The 15005-nt window shown below is 60.2% G+C and overlaps 3 protein-coding genes across 3 annotated transcripts in view; all 3 read right to left on the bottom strand.

The window, feature by feature from the left end:
- Positions 1–6541, bottom strand: part of LOC116843283 — a 10076-nt gene extending 3535 nt beyond the window's left edge. The window contains exons 1-5 of the mRNA XM_032813591.1: positions 5943–6541; positions 5649–5836; positions 3858–5550; positions 3137–3767; positions 1593–2916 (exon numbers count right to left, since the gene is read on the bottom strand). Coding sequence (XP_032669482.1) covers positions 1593–2916; positions 3137–3767; positions 3858–5550; positions 5649–5836; positions 5943–6541 — 4435 coding nt within the window. The remainder of the gene's footprint in view (positions 1–1592; positions 2917–3136; positions 3768–3857; positions 5551–5648; positions 5837–5942) is intronic.
- A 1790-nt stretch (positions 6542–8331) lies between these two features.
- On the bottom strand, positions 8332–9630 carry LOC116843278. The gene has a single exon (XM_032813576.1). The coding sequence runs from the start codon at positions 9628–9630 to the stop codon at positions 8332–8334; it is 1299 nt and encodes a 432-aa protein (XP_032669467.1).
- Positions 9631–9811: 181 nt separating this feature from the next.
- Positions 9812–13339, bottom strand: LOC116843272. The gene is made up of 4 exons (XM_032813566.1): positions 12741–13339; positions 12447–12634; positions 10656–12348; positions 9812–10565 (listed from the first exon to the last, which is right to left on the bottom strand). The coding sequence occupies exons 1-4, from the start codon at positions 13337–13339 to the stop codon at positions 9812–9814; spliced, it is 3234 nt and encodes a 1077-aa protein (XP_032669457.1).
- Positions 13340–15005: the final 1666 nt, after the last annotated feature.

Raw genomic sequence — 15005 nt, 5'->3', positions numbered from 1 at the left:
GGCTCAGTATAAAGCCCGCGTGGAGTTGCCCGGCGCCTCCGCGCTGGGAATGAATCCCTCTTTCGGAGGATGATAGTCACTCAGAGTATGGAGACACTAGTCCGTCTCCTTTGGTGAGTGTCGGAACCGGTCCGAATGAGATTCAGCTCTGTTTGGCGAGGAAGCAACAGAGGCTGAATCCGAGATGATAGACAGACGAGCTGAACTCGCCTTTATCAGTCGCGCACGCAGCAAATGCGATGTCTTGTAGTGAGAGCCTACACGCAAACGTAACTCTGAATCGCGTACGCGGCCGAGTCGAAGCCTGACGTTGACGTGCAGGTAACCGTAAACGTGCGTTGATAATACCGTGTGCGTGACGAATGCTAAGTCTCGTCGAGGCGAGAAGCGAAGAGTCCTCGCATATTGAGTCGCGGATGCGACGATGTAGAAGTCTTGAGTAGACTTAGGCCAGCGATCAGGTGGTGCGAGAGCGCTGTGCCTCTTGCAGGGAAGTAATAGCGAGTATGTCTCGCGTGAGGGCTGCGGCCCTGGCAGCGAAGCAATAGCGAGCTTGGCTCGCCTGAGAGCTGCGTCCCTGACAACGACTAAGTCCGGTGCGGACGTGAAGGCGAGCTGGGCTCGCGTGTATATGCTGCGTCCCTGGCAGCGGCTAAGTCCTAGGCGGACGTAAATGCGAGCGTGGCTCGCGGGAGAGCTGCGGCCCTGGCCGCAGAGTTCTTGATGACAATGACGACTCGCGCGGAGGCGTGATCCCAACAGTAAGTTCTGTCGGCGATAATATCCAGTATATGCAATACGGGAGAAGTCGCGAAGAGAGACGTCCACCGCGGTGGAAGCGTCAAGGCAATCCAAAGTGATCGCGCGAAACCTTCTCTCAATCCTCGATCGTATTGAGAAGGTGGAGATCCGTGGAGTTACCATACACTTCGTAACCCAAACGCCAACGTGTCCTTGGACACTCTAGAGGCGTTAGCCCAACGTGCAAGCGCACTCTAAAGGGCTGCGAAAAGTTGTGTAGAATTGCCGAAATCTAAACACAAATGCCAACGTGTCTACGACACTCTTAAGGCAGTGAAGATCGATGCAGATATGCAAGTATACCTCTGGTGAGGCAAGTGCCCAACGTGCTTGCGCACTCAAAAAGGCGATTTGAAGCTAGCTAGAGCGTAAAAGAATACCTGATGTGCAGTCAAAGCTGGCAACAGGCAAAAGGCATAAAAGCCATGAGTGGTCTCGCGCGGCGTCTTATATAGGCGCCTAAGCGAGAATTAACCGCGAGTTGAGCGGCGCCTAGGGCTCGGCCGCCCGCCGTACCCGTTCCTCATGGACACCCAACGGCCGTCCGGAACATCCCGCCCGCCTCCGTCTCTGCGATAGACTCAATCCGGTTGTGCGGGGGTGGTTGCGGCCCCCTCCACGGGAGGCGCGCCAGTTTTACCACGGGAAGGCGCGTCAGAGCGGTGTCGGCTGTTCGCACGCGGGCCACGCGTATGTGCCCGTCGGGGCCGGGCATTAATTCCTGGATCCGACCTATGGCCCACTTCGTGGGGGGGGAGTCGGGAATTGAGGAGCAACACTAGCTCGCCGACCTGGGGTGAATCCTCCTCCTGTCCACTTCTGGCGCGCCTGTAATTGAGCGAGGTATTCGCGCGACCAGCGGTCCCAGAGGTGCTTGGTGAGTCGCTGGATGAGTTGCCACCGCCCGAGGCGATGTTCAGGCACGGTGGCCAGACTCGGCTCTGGGACAGCGTTAATCGGTCTTCCTATGAGGAAGTGGCCCGGCGTAAGTACGTCCAGGTCCCCCGGATCCTGAGTTAGCGGACTCAGGGGCCGGGAATTTAGACACGCCTCCACACGTGTCAGCCAGGTGGAGAACTCCTCCACGCTGAGCAGCCTCTGCCCCAGTACGCGCCGCAGGTGGTGTTTCACCGACCGCGCCCCGGCCTCCCACAGTCCGCCAAAGTGAGGCGCCGAAGGGGGTACGAATCGCCACTCCGTACCGTCCGCAGCAAGAGCCCGAGCCACTGGACCTCCCACATCCAATGCGGTTCGGAGCTGGGCGCGCAGCGCTCGGTCAGCCCCGAAAAACGTTGTGCCCTGGTCGCTGTATAGCACCGCCGGCACTCCGCGACGCGCCGAAAACCGCTGGAACGCGGCTAGAATCGCCTCGGACGAGTAGTCACACACGAGCTCCAAATGGATCGCGCGAGTGGTGAAACATACAAACACGGCGATGTATTCTTTAAACGAAGAGCGTCCTCGTCCGCGCACTGCGGTCAGGGTGACCGGTCCCGCGTAATTCACGCCGGCGACTTGGAAAGGTGGCGCCGGCATCACTCGCTCCCGCGGCAACGGGGCCATCAGCGGAGCCATGGGCCGCGCGCGATGCCGGGCGCATACCACGCAGCGGTGTAACACCCGCCTCACTAGAGCCCGGCCGGTGGGGATCCAGTAACGCTGCCGAAGCCGGGTGTGTGTGAGCTGTACCCCCCCGTGTAGGGTCCGCTCATGGGCCTCGCGGATCATGAGTTCCGTCAGACGAGCGTCTCGGGGGAGGATCAACGGATTTCGCGCATCGTGACCCAAGTCCGCAAATCTCAGTCGCCCGTCCACGTGCAGCAATCCGTCAACGTCCAAAACCGGACGGAGCTGACACAGGCGACTTGTGAACGGCAGAGGTCGTCCGGCGCGCAGACGGTCCAGTTCTGCCTGAAAGAAGGCCCGCTGCGTGAAGGCGATGAGTTTGGCCTCGGCGTTCCGGTATTCGGCGGTAGTGATTACTTCGGTCGGGCCCGGCGATCGGCGGCAGACGCGCAACACGTATGCCATCACGCGCAGCGCCCTGGGATACAAGGAGACCGCGGTCACCCCCTCCGTCTTGCGACAGGGGTTCGGTCCTCGGGTTGGCCGGCACTTCGTGGATGTGCACAAGATTGCAGGCCGCAGCAGTCGCGGGTTCCCCCCGAGGCCATTGGTCGGGAGACAGAGCCAACCAGTCCGGCCCGTGCCATCACAATCGCTGGTCCCGCAGTGATCGAGGGGACAGGCCTCTTGACGCGCAATCTGCCGGGTTCTCCTTCGTGGGGACGTGGCCCCAATGAACTGAAAAAAGCAATTCGTGTATGGCGGCTACTCGGTTCTCCACAAACGTATCCCATCTGGATGGGTGCTGCCTAATCCAGGTCAACGCGACCATCGAGTCGGTCCAGCAATGCGTGACCGTGGAGACGGGTGAGAGCGTCTCTCGCACCCAGCGCAGGAGTCGCGCCAGCAGGTGTGCTCCGCAGAGTTCCAGTCTCGGTAGCGATACCCGCTTCACCGGAGACACCTTGCTCTTGGCCGTCAGCAAGCGCGACACCGGTTGGCGTTCTCGGACCCGAACCACCATGTAAATGGCGGCTGCGTAGGCGCGTTCGGAGGCGTCGCAGAACCCGTGAACTTCCGCGACCGCTTCGGGCCCCGTAAACCCCAGCCAACGGTGCAGCCGAATGTCGCTCACGTCGTTGAGATCGCGTCGATAATGCTGCCATTGGGTCGCCAGCGTCTGGGGCAGAGTCGCATCCCAACCTACGCCCGCCAGCCAGAGTTCCTGCAGCAGGATCTTACCTGCAATTACGACCGGACTTATCCATCCGAGAGGATCGAAGATTCTCGCGATGGCGGATAGTATGGCGCGCTTGGTCGCCGTCGAGGGCAAGCTCAGGGCGTCGCCATAGGCGAACGCATCCTCCCCTGGCACCCAACGGACTCCCAATACCGAGGTGCTGAGCTCGTCAGGATGGCGAAGGGGCACCAGTGGCAGACAGCAGTCCGCCGGCACTGTCTTCAGTAGCGCCTGGTTATTGGCCGCTCACTTCTTAAGCGAGAAGCCGCCCGCCCTGAGGAGATCGCCTATCTCCTGCTGTAGGGCGAGTGCCTCTTGTACTGTGTCGGCATCCGCCAACACGTCGTCCACATAAGTGCACTGTCTCAATAGCTTTGCAGCTCGCGGGAAGCGGTGGCCTTCATCTATTGCCAGCTGCTTTAGAACGCGCAATGCCAGGAAAGGCGCGCAGGCCGTGCCGTAAGTGACGGTGTGTAGCTGATAGACGTGGACTGGCTCCGTGGGCCCGAACCGCCACAGGATCCGTTGGAGCGGTTGGTCCTCTGAGTGTACCTGTATCTGCCGATACATCTGCTCAATGTCAGCGATAAACACGACGGGAGCCAAGCGCCATCGCAATAGTATGGCCCCAAGATCGAGTTGCAACCGGGGACCCACACGGACCATCGAGTTCAGCGAAGCGCCCGAGGCACAGGTCTGGGACGCGTTGAACACCACACGTACCTTGAGCGTCGCCCCTGATCCCTTTATCACCGGATGATGTGGCAGGAAGAACACAGGGCCCCCGTCATGACTGGTCTCAGTGACACGACTCATGTGTCTGAGTCGCTCGTAATCGCCCATAAACGCGACATACGCCTCGCGGAGTTCCGGCTGGCTCTGGAACCGCCGCTCCAGGCGCGCCAATGAGGCGCGAGCGGCCGGTTTCGAATCCCCGAGGGCGGCGCCTCGCTGGAACGGAACTCGCACCTGGTACCGTCCGTCCTCCAGTCGTCCGTGCGTCGCCCTGAAATGTTGCTCACACTCCTCTTCCTCCGGCGTGAGGGTGTTGGCCTCGGGCACCTCCTCCAACGACCAAAACCGCCGCAGCTGATCGAGGAGCGGGTCGAACTCTGACTGTAGCGTGTTGCAGTTGGCATGGCGAGTTGCTCGCGCCTGTGTTGTGGATCCCATGAGTAGCCAGCCGAGACGCGTAGCCTGTGCGATGGGTGCCTGTGGCAGGCCCCGCCGGATCTGCGGCAAGACTATAGCGGTGTAAACCTCGAGAACCGCCATCACGGGAGCTGCGTTGTGGTAGTCATCCGCTAACGGTAGCCCAGCGAGATGATGCCATTCCTGGGGGATCTCAGTCACGGTCGGCCTATAACCGGTGAGCCTCGGCAGGATCAATGCCTCGATAGGTTGCTGGTACGGTGTCTTCGAGGTGGACCGGATGCTACATGAGGTGACTGCCCGCACCACCTGTCCCTGACTGCCAGTCGCCCCGGTCAGGCGGATTCGAGTTGCTTGGCGTCGCACTCGCAGCTGCTGCGCTGCTGACTCGGAGATAAGATTTACCTCCGAACCCGGGTCGATCAGCGCTCGGACGGTGATCATCCGCCCGCCTTCAGATCTTAATTGAACCTGCGCCGTAGCCAGCAGAGCTCGCCCGGCGGGCGGCCTGACGACGGCGTGCAAAGAGAGCACGGCGTTCTCCTTTCTAAGAGCGGGGGACGCGGGCTCGGCTTCATGCAGCAGTGAGTGGTGAGCTAGCGCACAGTCCCGGCAACGTCGGGTGGACGCGCACTGACTGCTCCGATGCTGATCGGAGAAGCAGTTCTGGCAGTGACCCCACTCACTCACTCGGCGGCGTCGCTCCGCTGGGGCGAGGGCCTTGAATGCCGAGCAATCCCATAAGGGGTGCGGCTTGGTGCATAGGGCACAGCGACCCTTGCGTCCCGAGGCTTCGCGGTACGATCGCTGGCAGGAGACCCCCACGCACGGGCCCCGCCAGTGCTGCCGCCCGCCGTACGGGACTTCCCTTCCACGGAATCCAACTCACGGATCTTCGATCTCAAGAAGTCCGCCAGGGTGCTCCACCGCACCGGCTGGCGGATTTTGTTCGTGGACCGCTCCCAATCCCGCCGGATTGCGCTGTCCAACGCAGCAACCGTGCGGTACACGAAAATGTCGTCCCATTGCTCTGTTGGCCTGCCGAGCTGACTGAGCGAGGAGCGGATCTCGCACGTTCTGTCGAACACGCGGCGGAGCTCGGAAGCGGCCTCGCGGCGCATGGGCGGTAGCTACAAAGAACGCATGGAGATATTGTTCAACGAGAAGCCATTCATTGTCGTACCGCTCGCACAACGCAGCCCAGGCGTCCTGATAACCGGTGCTGGTAACCGGATGATGGCGGAGGAGTCTCTCCGGCTCCCCTCGTACGTGCTGCTTCAAATAGTGCATCTTATGCACGTCAGCAAGCGACTTGTTGTCCCCTATTAGCGACAAGAAGAGATCTCGAAATGTACGCCACTCGTCGAAGGCTCCGTCGAACGTGGGGATCGGAACTCGAGGTAATTGAACCTCGGAAACCGTCGCCTGAGCCGGTACCGCGTGCACCGTCTCGCGGGTGCCTCCCTGCCCAGGAGCCGAAAGAGCGTCCTGAATGGTGCGCAGCTCGATTTCCTGCGCGATGTAGAGCTCCTCGGTGTCTCCAAAAAGGTCGCGCCGAATGTATTCGGATTCACGGATCACCTTGTATCGGGATGCGCGCAGAGGGCGATGATCCTCTACGAATTGCTCCCAATATGATTGGAGCACCTTGAGCCGCGCGAGCACACCGGGCAGTGTTTTCAGCTGTCCCGATTTACGGGCATTCTCGACGAGTCGGCTTATACGGTGCTGTCGATCGGCTTGGATCTCGATGAGGCCGAAGAGGTCCTCGGCGGACGTCATAGCGGAGACGAGCAACCCTCTTTTATCCGCTTACTTGCACGCTTAAGTCGCGCTGTAGAGTCGATCGGCGTTCGATCAGGCTCGAAGGACCAATGTTTCGAACGGCCTGAGGTCTAGAGCGGCTGGTTCGTCATATGCCGTCGAACGTTCGTCGACTGCTATCGTCAGTTGCGCGAGTATATGTTGTGCTCTCCTATTCAGGAGCCTCGGAAGATGGTGAGAGGAAGTGCGAGAGCGTTCTTGTGTATAAGCGCACTGCGTGGCTCAGTATAAAGCCCGCGTGGAGTTGCCCGGCGCCTCCGCGCTGGGAATGAATCCCTCTTTCGGAGGATGATAGTCACTCAGAGTATGGAGACACTAGTCCGTCTCCTTTGGTGAGTGTCGGAACCGGTCCGAATGAGATTCAGCTCTGTTTGGCGAGGAAGCAACAGAGGCTGAATCCGAGATGATAGACAGACGAGCTGAACTCGCCTTTATCAGTCGCGCACGCAGCAAATGCGATGTCTTGTAGTAAGAGCTTACACGCAAACGTAACTCTGAATCGCGTACGCGGCCGAGTCGAAGCCTGACGTTGACGTGCAGGTAACCGTAAACGTTGATAATACCGTGTGCGTGACGAATGCTAAGTCTCGTCGAGGCGAGAAGCGAAGAGTCCTCGCATATAGAGTTGCGGATGCGACGATGTAGAAGTCTTGAGTAGACTTAGGCCAGCGATCAGGTGGTGCGAGAGCGCTGTGCCTCTTGCAGGGAAGTAATAGCGAGTATGTCTCGCGTGAGGGCTGCGGCCCTGGCAGCGAAGCAATAGCGAGCTTGGCTCGCCTGAGAGCTGCGTCCCTGACAACGACTAAGTCCGGTGCGGACGTGAAGGCGAGCTGGGCTCGCGTGTATATGCTGCGTCCCTGGCAGCGGCTAAGTCCTAGGCGGACGTAAATGCGAGCGTGGCTCGCGGGAGAGCTGCGGCCCTGGCCGCAGAGTTCTTGATGACAATGACGACTCGCGCGGAGGCGTGATCCCAACAGTAAGTTCTGTCGGCGATAATATCCAGTATATGCAATACGGGAGAAGTCGCGAAGAGAGACGTCCACCGCGGTGGAAGCGTCAAGGCAATCCAAAGTGATCGCGCGAAACCTTCTCTCAATCCTCGATCGTATTGAGAAGGTGGAGATCCGTGGAGTTACCATACACTTCGTAACCCAAACGCCAACGTGTCCTTGGACACTCTAGAGGCGTTAGCCCAACGTGCAAGCGCACTCTAAAGGGCTGCGAAAAGTTGTGTAGAATTGCCGAAATCTAAACACAAATGCCAACGTGTCTACGACACTCTTAAGGCAGTGAAGATCGATGCAGATATGCAAGTATACCTCTGGTGAGGCAAGTGCCCAACGTGCTTGCGCACTCAAAAAGGCGATTTGAAGCTAGCTAGAGCGTAAAAGAATACCTGATGTGCAGTCAAAGCTGGCAACAGGCAAAAGGCATAAAAGCCATGAGTGGTCTCGCGCGGCGTCTTATATAGGCGCCTAAGCGAGAATTAACCGCGAGTTGAGCGGCGCCTAGGGCTCGGCCGCCCGCCGTACCCGTTCCTCATGGACACCCAACGGCCGTCCGGAACATCCCGCCCGCCTCCGTCTCTGCGATAGACTCAATCCGGTTGTGCGGGGGTGGTTGCGGCCCCCTCCACGGGAGGCGCGCCAGTTTTACCACGGGAAGGCGCGTCAGAGCGGTGTCGGCTGTTCGCACGCGGGCCACGCGTATGTGCCCGTCGGGGCCGGGCATTAATTCCTGGATCCGACCTATGGCCCACTTCGTGGGGGGGGAGTCGGGAATTGAGGAGCAACACTAGCTCGCCGACCTGGGGTGAATCCTCCTCCTGTCCACTTCTGGCGCGCCTGTAATTGAGCGAGGTATTCGCGCGACCAGCGGTCCCAGAGGTGCTTGGTGAGTCGCTGGATGAGTTGCCACCGCCCGAGGCGATGTTCAGGCACGGTGGCCAGACTCGGCTCTGGGACAGCGTTAATCGGTCTTCCTATGAGGAAGTGGCCCGGCGTAAGTACGTCCAGGTCCCCCGGATCCTGAGTTAGCGGACTCAGGGGCCGGGAATTTAGACACGCCTCCACACGTGTCAGCCAGGTGGAGAACTCCTCCACGCTGAGCAGCCTCTGCCCCAGTACGCGCCGCAGGTGGTGTTTCACCGACCGCGCCCCGGCCTCCCACAGTCCGCCAAAGTGAGGCGCCGAAGGGGGTACGAATCGCCACTCCGTACCGTCCGCAGCAAGAGCCCGAGCCACTGGACCTCCCACATCCAATGCGGTTCGGAGCTGGGCGCGCAGCGCTCGGTCAGCCCCGAAAAACGTTGTGCCCTGGTCGCTGTATAGCACCGCCGGCACTCCGCGACGCGCCGAAAACCGCTGGAACGCGGCTAGAATCGCCTCGGACGAGTAGTCACACACGAGCTCCAAATGGATCGCGCGAGTGGTGAAACATACAAACACGGCGATGTATTCTTTAAACGAAGAGCGTCCTCGTCCGCGCACTGCGGTCAGGGTGACCGGTCCCGCGTAATTCACGCCGGCGACTTGGAAAGGTGGCGCCGGCATCACTCGCTCCCGCGGCAACGGGGCCATCAGCGGAGCCATGGGCCGCGCGCGATGCCGGGCGCATACCACGCAGCGGTGTAACACCCGCCTCACTAGAGCCCGGCCGGTGGGGATCCAGTAACGCTGCCGAAGCCGGGTGTGTGTGAGCTGTACCCCCCCGTGTAGGGTCCGCTCATGGGCCTCGCGGATCATGAGTTCCGTCAGACGAGCGTCTCGGGGGAGGATCAACGGATTTCGCGCATCGTGACCCAAGTCCGCAAATCTCAGTCGCCCGTCCACGTGCAGCAATCCGTCAACGTCCAAAACCGGACGGAGCTGACACAGGCGACTTGTGAACGGCAGAGGTCGTCCGGCGCGCAGACGGTCCAGTTCTGCCTGAAAGAAGGCCCGCTGCGTGAAGGCGATGAGTTTGGCCTCGGCGTTCCGGTATTCGGCGGTAGTGATTACTTCGGTCGGGCCCGGCGATCGGCGGCAGACGCGCAACACGTATGCCATCACGCGCAGCGCCCTGGGATACAAGGAGACCGCGGTCACCCCCTCCGTCTTGCGACAGGGGTTCGGTCCTCGGGTTGGCCGGCACTTCGTGGATGTGCACAAGATTGCAGGCCGCAGCAGTCGCGGGTTCCCCCCGAGGCCATTGGTCGGGAGACAGAGCCAACCAGTCCGGCCCGTGCCATCACAATCGCTGGTCCCGCAGTGATCGAGGGGACAGGCCTCTTGACGCGCAATCTGCCGGGTTCTCCTTCGTGGGGACGTGGCCCCAATGAACTGAAAAAAGCAATTCGTGTATGGCGGCTACTCGGTTCTCCACAAACGTATCCCATCTGGATGGGTGCTGCCTAATCCAGGTCAACGCGACCATCGAGTCGGTCCAGCAATGCGTGACCGTGGAGACGGGTGAGAGCGTCTCTCGCACCCAGCGCAGGAGTCGCGCCAGCAGGTGTGCTCCGCAGAGTTCCAGTCTCGGTAGCGATACCCGCTTCACCGGAGACACCTTGCTCTTGGCCGTCAGCAAGCGCGACACCGGTTGGCGTTCTCGGACCCGAACCACCATGTAAATGGCGGCTGCGTAGGCGCGTTCGGAGGCGTCGCAGAACCCGTGAACTTCCGCGACCGCTTCGGGCCCCGTAAACCCCAGCCAACGGTGCAGCCGAATGTCGCTCACGTCGTTGAGATCGCGTCGATAATGCTGCCATTGGGTCGCCAGCGTCTGGGGCAGAGTCGCATCCCAACCTACGCCCGCCAGCCAGAGTTCCTGCAGCAGGATCTTACCTGCAATTACGACCGGACTTATCCATCCGAGAGGATCGAAGATTCTCGCGATGGCGGATAGTATGGCGCGCTTGGTCGCCGTCGAGGGCAAGCTCAGGGCGTCGCCATAGGCGAACGCATCCTCCCCTGGCACCCAACGGACTCCCAATACCGAGGTGCTGAGCTCGTCAGGATGGCGAAGGGGCACCAGTGGCAGACAGCAGTCCGCCGGCACTGTCTTCAGTAGCGCCTGGTTATTGGCCGCTCACTTCTTAAGCGAGAAGCCGCCCGCCCTGAGGAGATCGCCTATCTCCTGCTGTAGGGCGAGTGCCTCTTGTACTGTGTCGGCATCCGCCAACACGTCGTCCACATAAGTGCACTGTCTCAATAGCTTTGCAGCTCGCGGGAAGCGGTGGCCTTCATCTATTGCCAGCTGCTTTAGAACGCGCAATGCCAGGAAAGGCGCGCAGGCCGTGCCGTAAGTGACGGTGTGTAGCTGATAGACGTGGACTGGCTCCGTGGGCCCGAACCGCCACAGGATCCGTTGGAGCGGTTGGTCCTCTGAGTGTACCTGTATCTGCCGATACATCTGCTCAATGTCAGCGATAAACACGACGGGAGCCAAGCGCCATCGCAATAGTATGGCCCCAAGATCGAGTTGCAACCGGGGACCCACACGGACCATCGAGTTCAGCGAAGCGCCCGAGGCACAGGTCTGGGACGCGTTGAACACCACACGTACCTTGAGCGTCGCCCCTGATCCCTTTATCACCGGATGATGTGGCAGGAAGAACACAGGGCCCCCGTCATGACTGGTCTCAGTGACACGACTCATGTGTCTGAGTCGCTCGTAATCGCCCATAAACGCGACATACGCCTCGCGGAGTTCCGGCTGGCTCTGGAACCGCCGCTCCAGGCGCGCCAATGAGGCGCGAGCGGCCGGTTTCGAATCCCCGAGGGCGGCGCCTCGCTGGAACGGAACTCGCACCTGGTACCGTCCGTCCTCCAGTCGTCCGTGCGTCGCCCTGAAATGTTGCTCACACTCCTCTTCCTCCGGCGTGAGGGTGTTGGCCTCGGGCACCTCCTCCAACGACCAAAACCGCCGCAGCTGATCGAGGAGCGGGTCGAACTCTGACTGTAGCGTGTTGCAGTTGGCATGGCGAGTTGCTCGCGCCTGTGTTGTGGATCCCATGAGTAGCCAGCCGAGACGCGTAGCCTGTGCGATGGGTGCCTGTGGCAGGCCCCGCCGGATCTGCGGCAAGACTATAGCGGTGTAAACCTCGAGAACCGCCATCACGGGAGCTGCGTTGTGGTAGTCATCCGCTAACGGTAGCCCAGCGAGATGATGCCATTCCTGGGGGATCTCAGTCACGGTCGGCCTATAACCGGTGAGCCTCGGCAGGATCAATGCCTCGATAGGTTGCTGGTACGGTGTCTTCGAGGTGGACCGGATGCTACATGAGGTGACTGCCCGCACCACCTGTCCCTGACTGCCAGTCGCCCCGGTCAGGCGGATTCGAGTTGCTTGGCGTCGCACTCGCAGCTGCTGCGCTGCTGACTCGGAGATAAGATTTACCTCCGAACCCGGGTCGATCAGCGCTCGGACGGTGATCATCCGCCCGCCTTCAGATCTTAATTGAACCTGCGCCGTAGCCAGCAGAGCTCGCCCGGCGGGCGGCCTGACGACGGCGTGCAAAGAGAGCACGGCGTTCTCCTTTCTAAGAGCGGGGGACGCGGGCTCGGCTTCATGCAGCAGTGAGTGGTGAGCTAGCGCACAGTCCCGGCAACGTCGGGTGGACGCGCACTGACTGCTCCGATGCTGATCGGAGAAGCAGTTCTGGCAGTGACCCCACTCACTCACTCGGCGGCGTCGCTCCGCTGGGGCGAGGGCCTTGAATGCCGAGCAATCCCATAAGGGGTGCGGCTTGGTGCATAGGGCACAGCGACCCTTGCGTCCCGAGGCTTCGCGGTACGATCGCTGGCAGGAGACCCCCACGCACGGGCCCCGCCAGTGCTGCCGCCCGCCGTACGGGACTTCCCTTCCACGGAATCCAACTCACGGATCTTCGATCTCAAGAAGTCCGCCAGGGTGCTCCACCGCACCGGCTGGCGGATTTTGTTCGTGGACCGCTCCCAATCCCGCCGGATTGCGCTGTCCAACGCAGCAACCGTGCGGTACACGAAAATGTCGTCCCATTGCTCTGTTGGCCTGCCGAGCTGACTGAGCGAGGAGCGGATCTCGCACGTTCTGTCGAACACGCGGCGGAGCTCGGAAGCGGCCTCGCGGCGCATGGGCGGTAGCTACAAAGAACGCATGGAGATATTGTTCAACGAGAAGCCATTCATTGTCGTACCGCTCGCACAACGCAGCCCAGGCGTCCTGATAACCGGTGCTGGTAACCGGATGATGGCGGAGGAGTCTCTCCGGCTCCCCTCGTACGTGCTGCTTCAAATAGTGCATCTTATGCACGTCAGCAAGCGACTTGTTGTCCCCTATTAGCGACAAGAAGAGATCTCGAAATGTACGCCACTCGTCGAAGGCTCCGTCGAACGTGGGGATCGGAACTCGAGGTAATTGAACCTCGGAAACCGTCGCCTGAGCCGGTACCGCGTGCACCGTCTCGCGGGTGCCTCCCTGCCCAGGAGCCGAAAGAGCGTCCTGAATGGTGCGCAGCTCGATTTCCTGCGCGATGTAGAGCTCCTCGGTGTCTCCAAAAAGGTCGCGCCGAATGTATTCGGATTCACGGATCACCTTGTATCGGGATGCGCGCAGAGGGCGATGATCCTCTACGAATTGCTCCCAATATGATTGGAGCACCTTGAGCCGCGCGAGCACACCGGGCAGTGTTTTCAGCTGTCCCGATTTACGGGCATTCTCGACGAGTCGGCTTATACGGTGCTGTCGATCGGCTTGGATCTCGATGAGGCCGAAGAGGTCCTCGGCGGACGTCATAGCGGAGACGAGCAACCCTCTTTTATCCGCTTACTTGCACGCTTAAGTCGCGCTGTAGAGTCGATCGGCGTTCGATCAGGCTCGAAGGACCAATGTTTCGAACGGCCTGAGGTCTAGAGCGGCTGGTTCGTCATATGCCGTCGAACGTTCGTCGACTGCTATCGTCAGTTGCGCGAGTATATGTTGTGCTCTCCTATTCAGGAGCCTCGGAAGATGGTGAGAGGAAGTGCGAGAGCGTTCTTGTGTATAAGCGCACTGCGTGGCTCAGTATAAAGCCCGCGTGGAGTTGCCCGGCGCCTCCGCGCTGGGAATGAATCCCCCTTTCGGAGGATGATAGTCACTCAGAGTATGGAGACACTAGTCCGTCTCCTTTGGTGAGTGTCGGAACCGGTCCGAATGAGATTCAGCTCTGTTTGGCGAGGAAGCAACAGAGGCTGAATCCGAGATGATAGACAGACGAGCTGAACTCGCCTTTATCAGTCGCGCACGCAGCAAATGCGATGTCTTGTAGTAAGAGCTTACACGCAAACGTAACTCTGAATCGCGTACGCGGCCGAGTCGAAGCCTGACGTTGACGTGCAGGTAACCGTAAACGTTGATAATACCGTGTGCGTGACGAATGCTAAGTCTCGTCGAGGCGAGAAGCGAAGAGTCCTCGCATATAGAGTTGCGGATGCGACGATGTAGAAGTCTTGAGTAGACTTAGGCCAGCGATCAGGTGGTGCGAGAGCGCTGTGCCTCTTGCAGGGAAGTAATAGCGAGTATGTCTCGCGTGAGGGCTGCGGCCCTGGCAGCGAAGCAATAGCGAGCTTGGCTCGCCTGAGAGCTGCGTCCCTGACAACGACTAAGTCCGGTGCGGACGTGAAGGCGAGCTGGGCTCGCGTGTATATGCTGCGTCCCTGGCAGCGGCTAAGTCCTAGGCGGACGTAAATGCGAGCGTGGCTCGCGGGAGAGCTGCGGCCCTGGCCGCAGAGTTCTTGATGACAATGACGACTCGCGCGGAGGCGTGATCCCAACAGTAAGTTCTGTCGGCGATAATATCCAGTATATGCAATACGGGAGAAGTCGCGAAGAGAGACGTCCACCGCGGTGGAAGCGTCAAGGCAATCCAAAGTGATCGCGCGAAACCTTCTCTCAATCCTCGATCGTATTGAGAAGGTGGAGATCCGTGGTGTTACCATACACTTCGTAACCCAAACGCCAACGTGTCCTCGGACACTCTAAAGGGCTGCGAAAAGTTGTGTAGAATTGCCGAAATCTAAACACAAATGCCAACGTGTCTACGACACTCTTAAGGCAGTGAAGATCGATGCAGATATGCAAGTATACCTCTGGTGAGGCAAGTGCCCAACGTGCTTGCGCATTCAAAAAGGCGATTTGAAGCTAGCTAGAGCGTAAAAGAATACCTGATGTGCAGTCAAAGCTGGCAACAGGCAAAAGGCATAAAAGCCATGAGTGGTCTCGCGCGGCGTCTTATATAGGCGCCTAAGCGAGAATTAACCACGAGAAGCGGCTCCGGCCGATGCGCTGGCCGCGTCGCGGCGACGGCGCGCACTGGCGACGGGAGGCCGGCGACCGCGAGTTGAGCGGCGCCTAGGGCTCGGCCGCCCGCCGTACCCGTTCCTTATGGACACCCAACGGCCGTCCGGAACAAGCCATGAATGGT

This window comes from Odontomachus brunneus, unplaced genomic scaffold, assembly GCF_010583005.1.
Source record: "Odontomachus brunneus isolate Ranch 3 - 2012 unplaced genomic scaffold, Obru_v1 Obru_scaffold_003, whole genome shotgun sequence".
Classification (NCBI taxonomy): Eukaryota; Metazoa; Arthropoda; class Insecta; order Hymenoptera; family Formicidae; genus Odontomachus; species Odontomachus brunneus.
The sequence above is the reverse complement of the archived record's forward strand: the minus strand, read 5'-3'. Positions and strand labels throughout refer to the sequence as shown.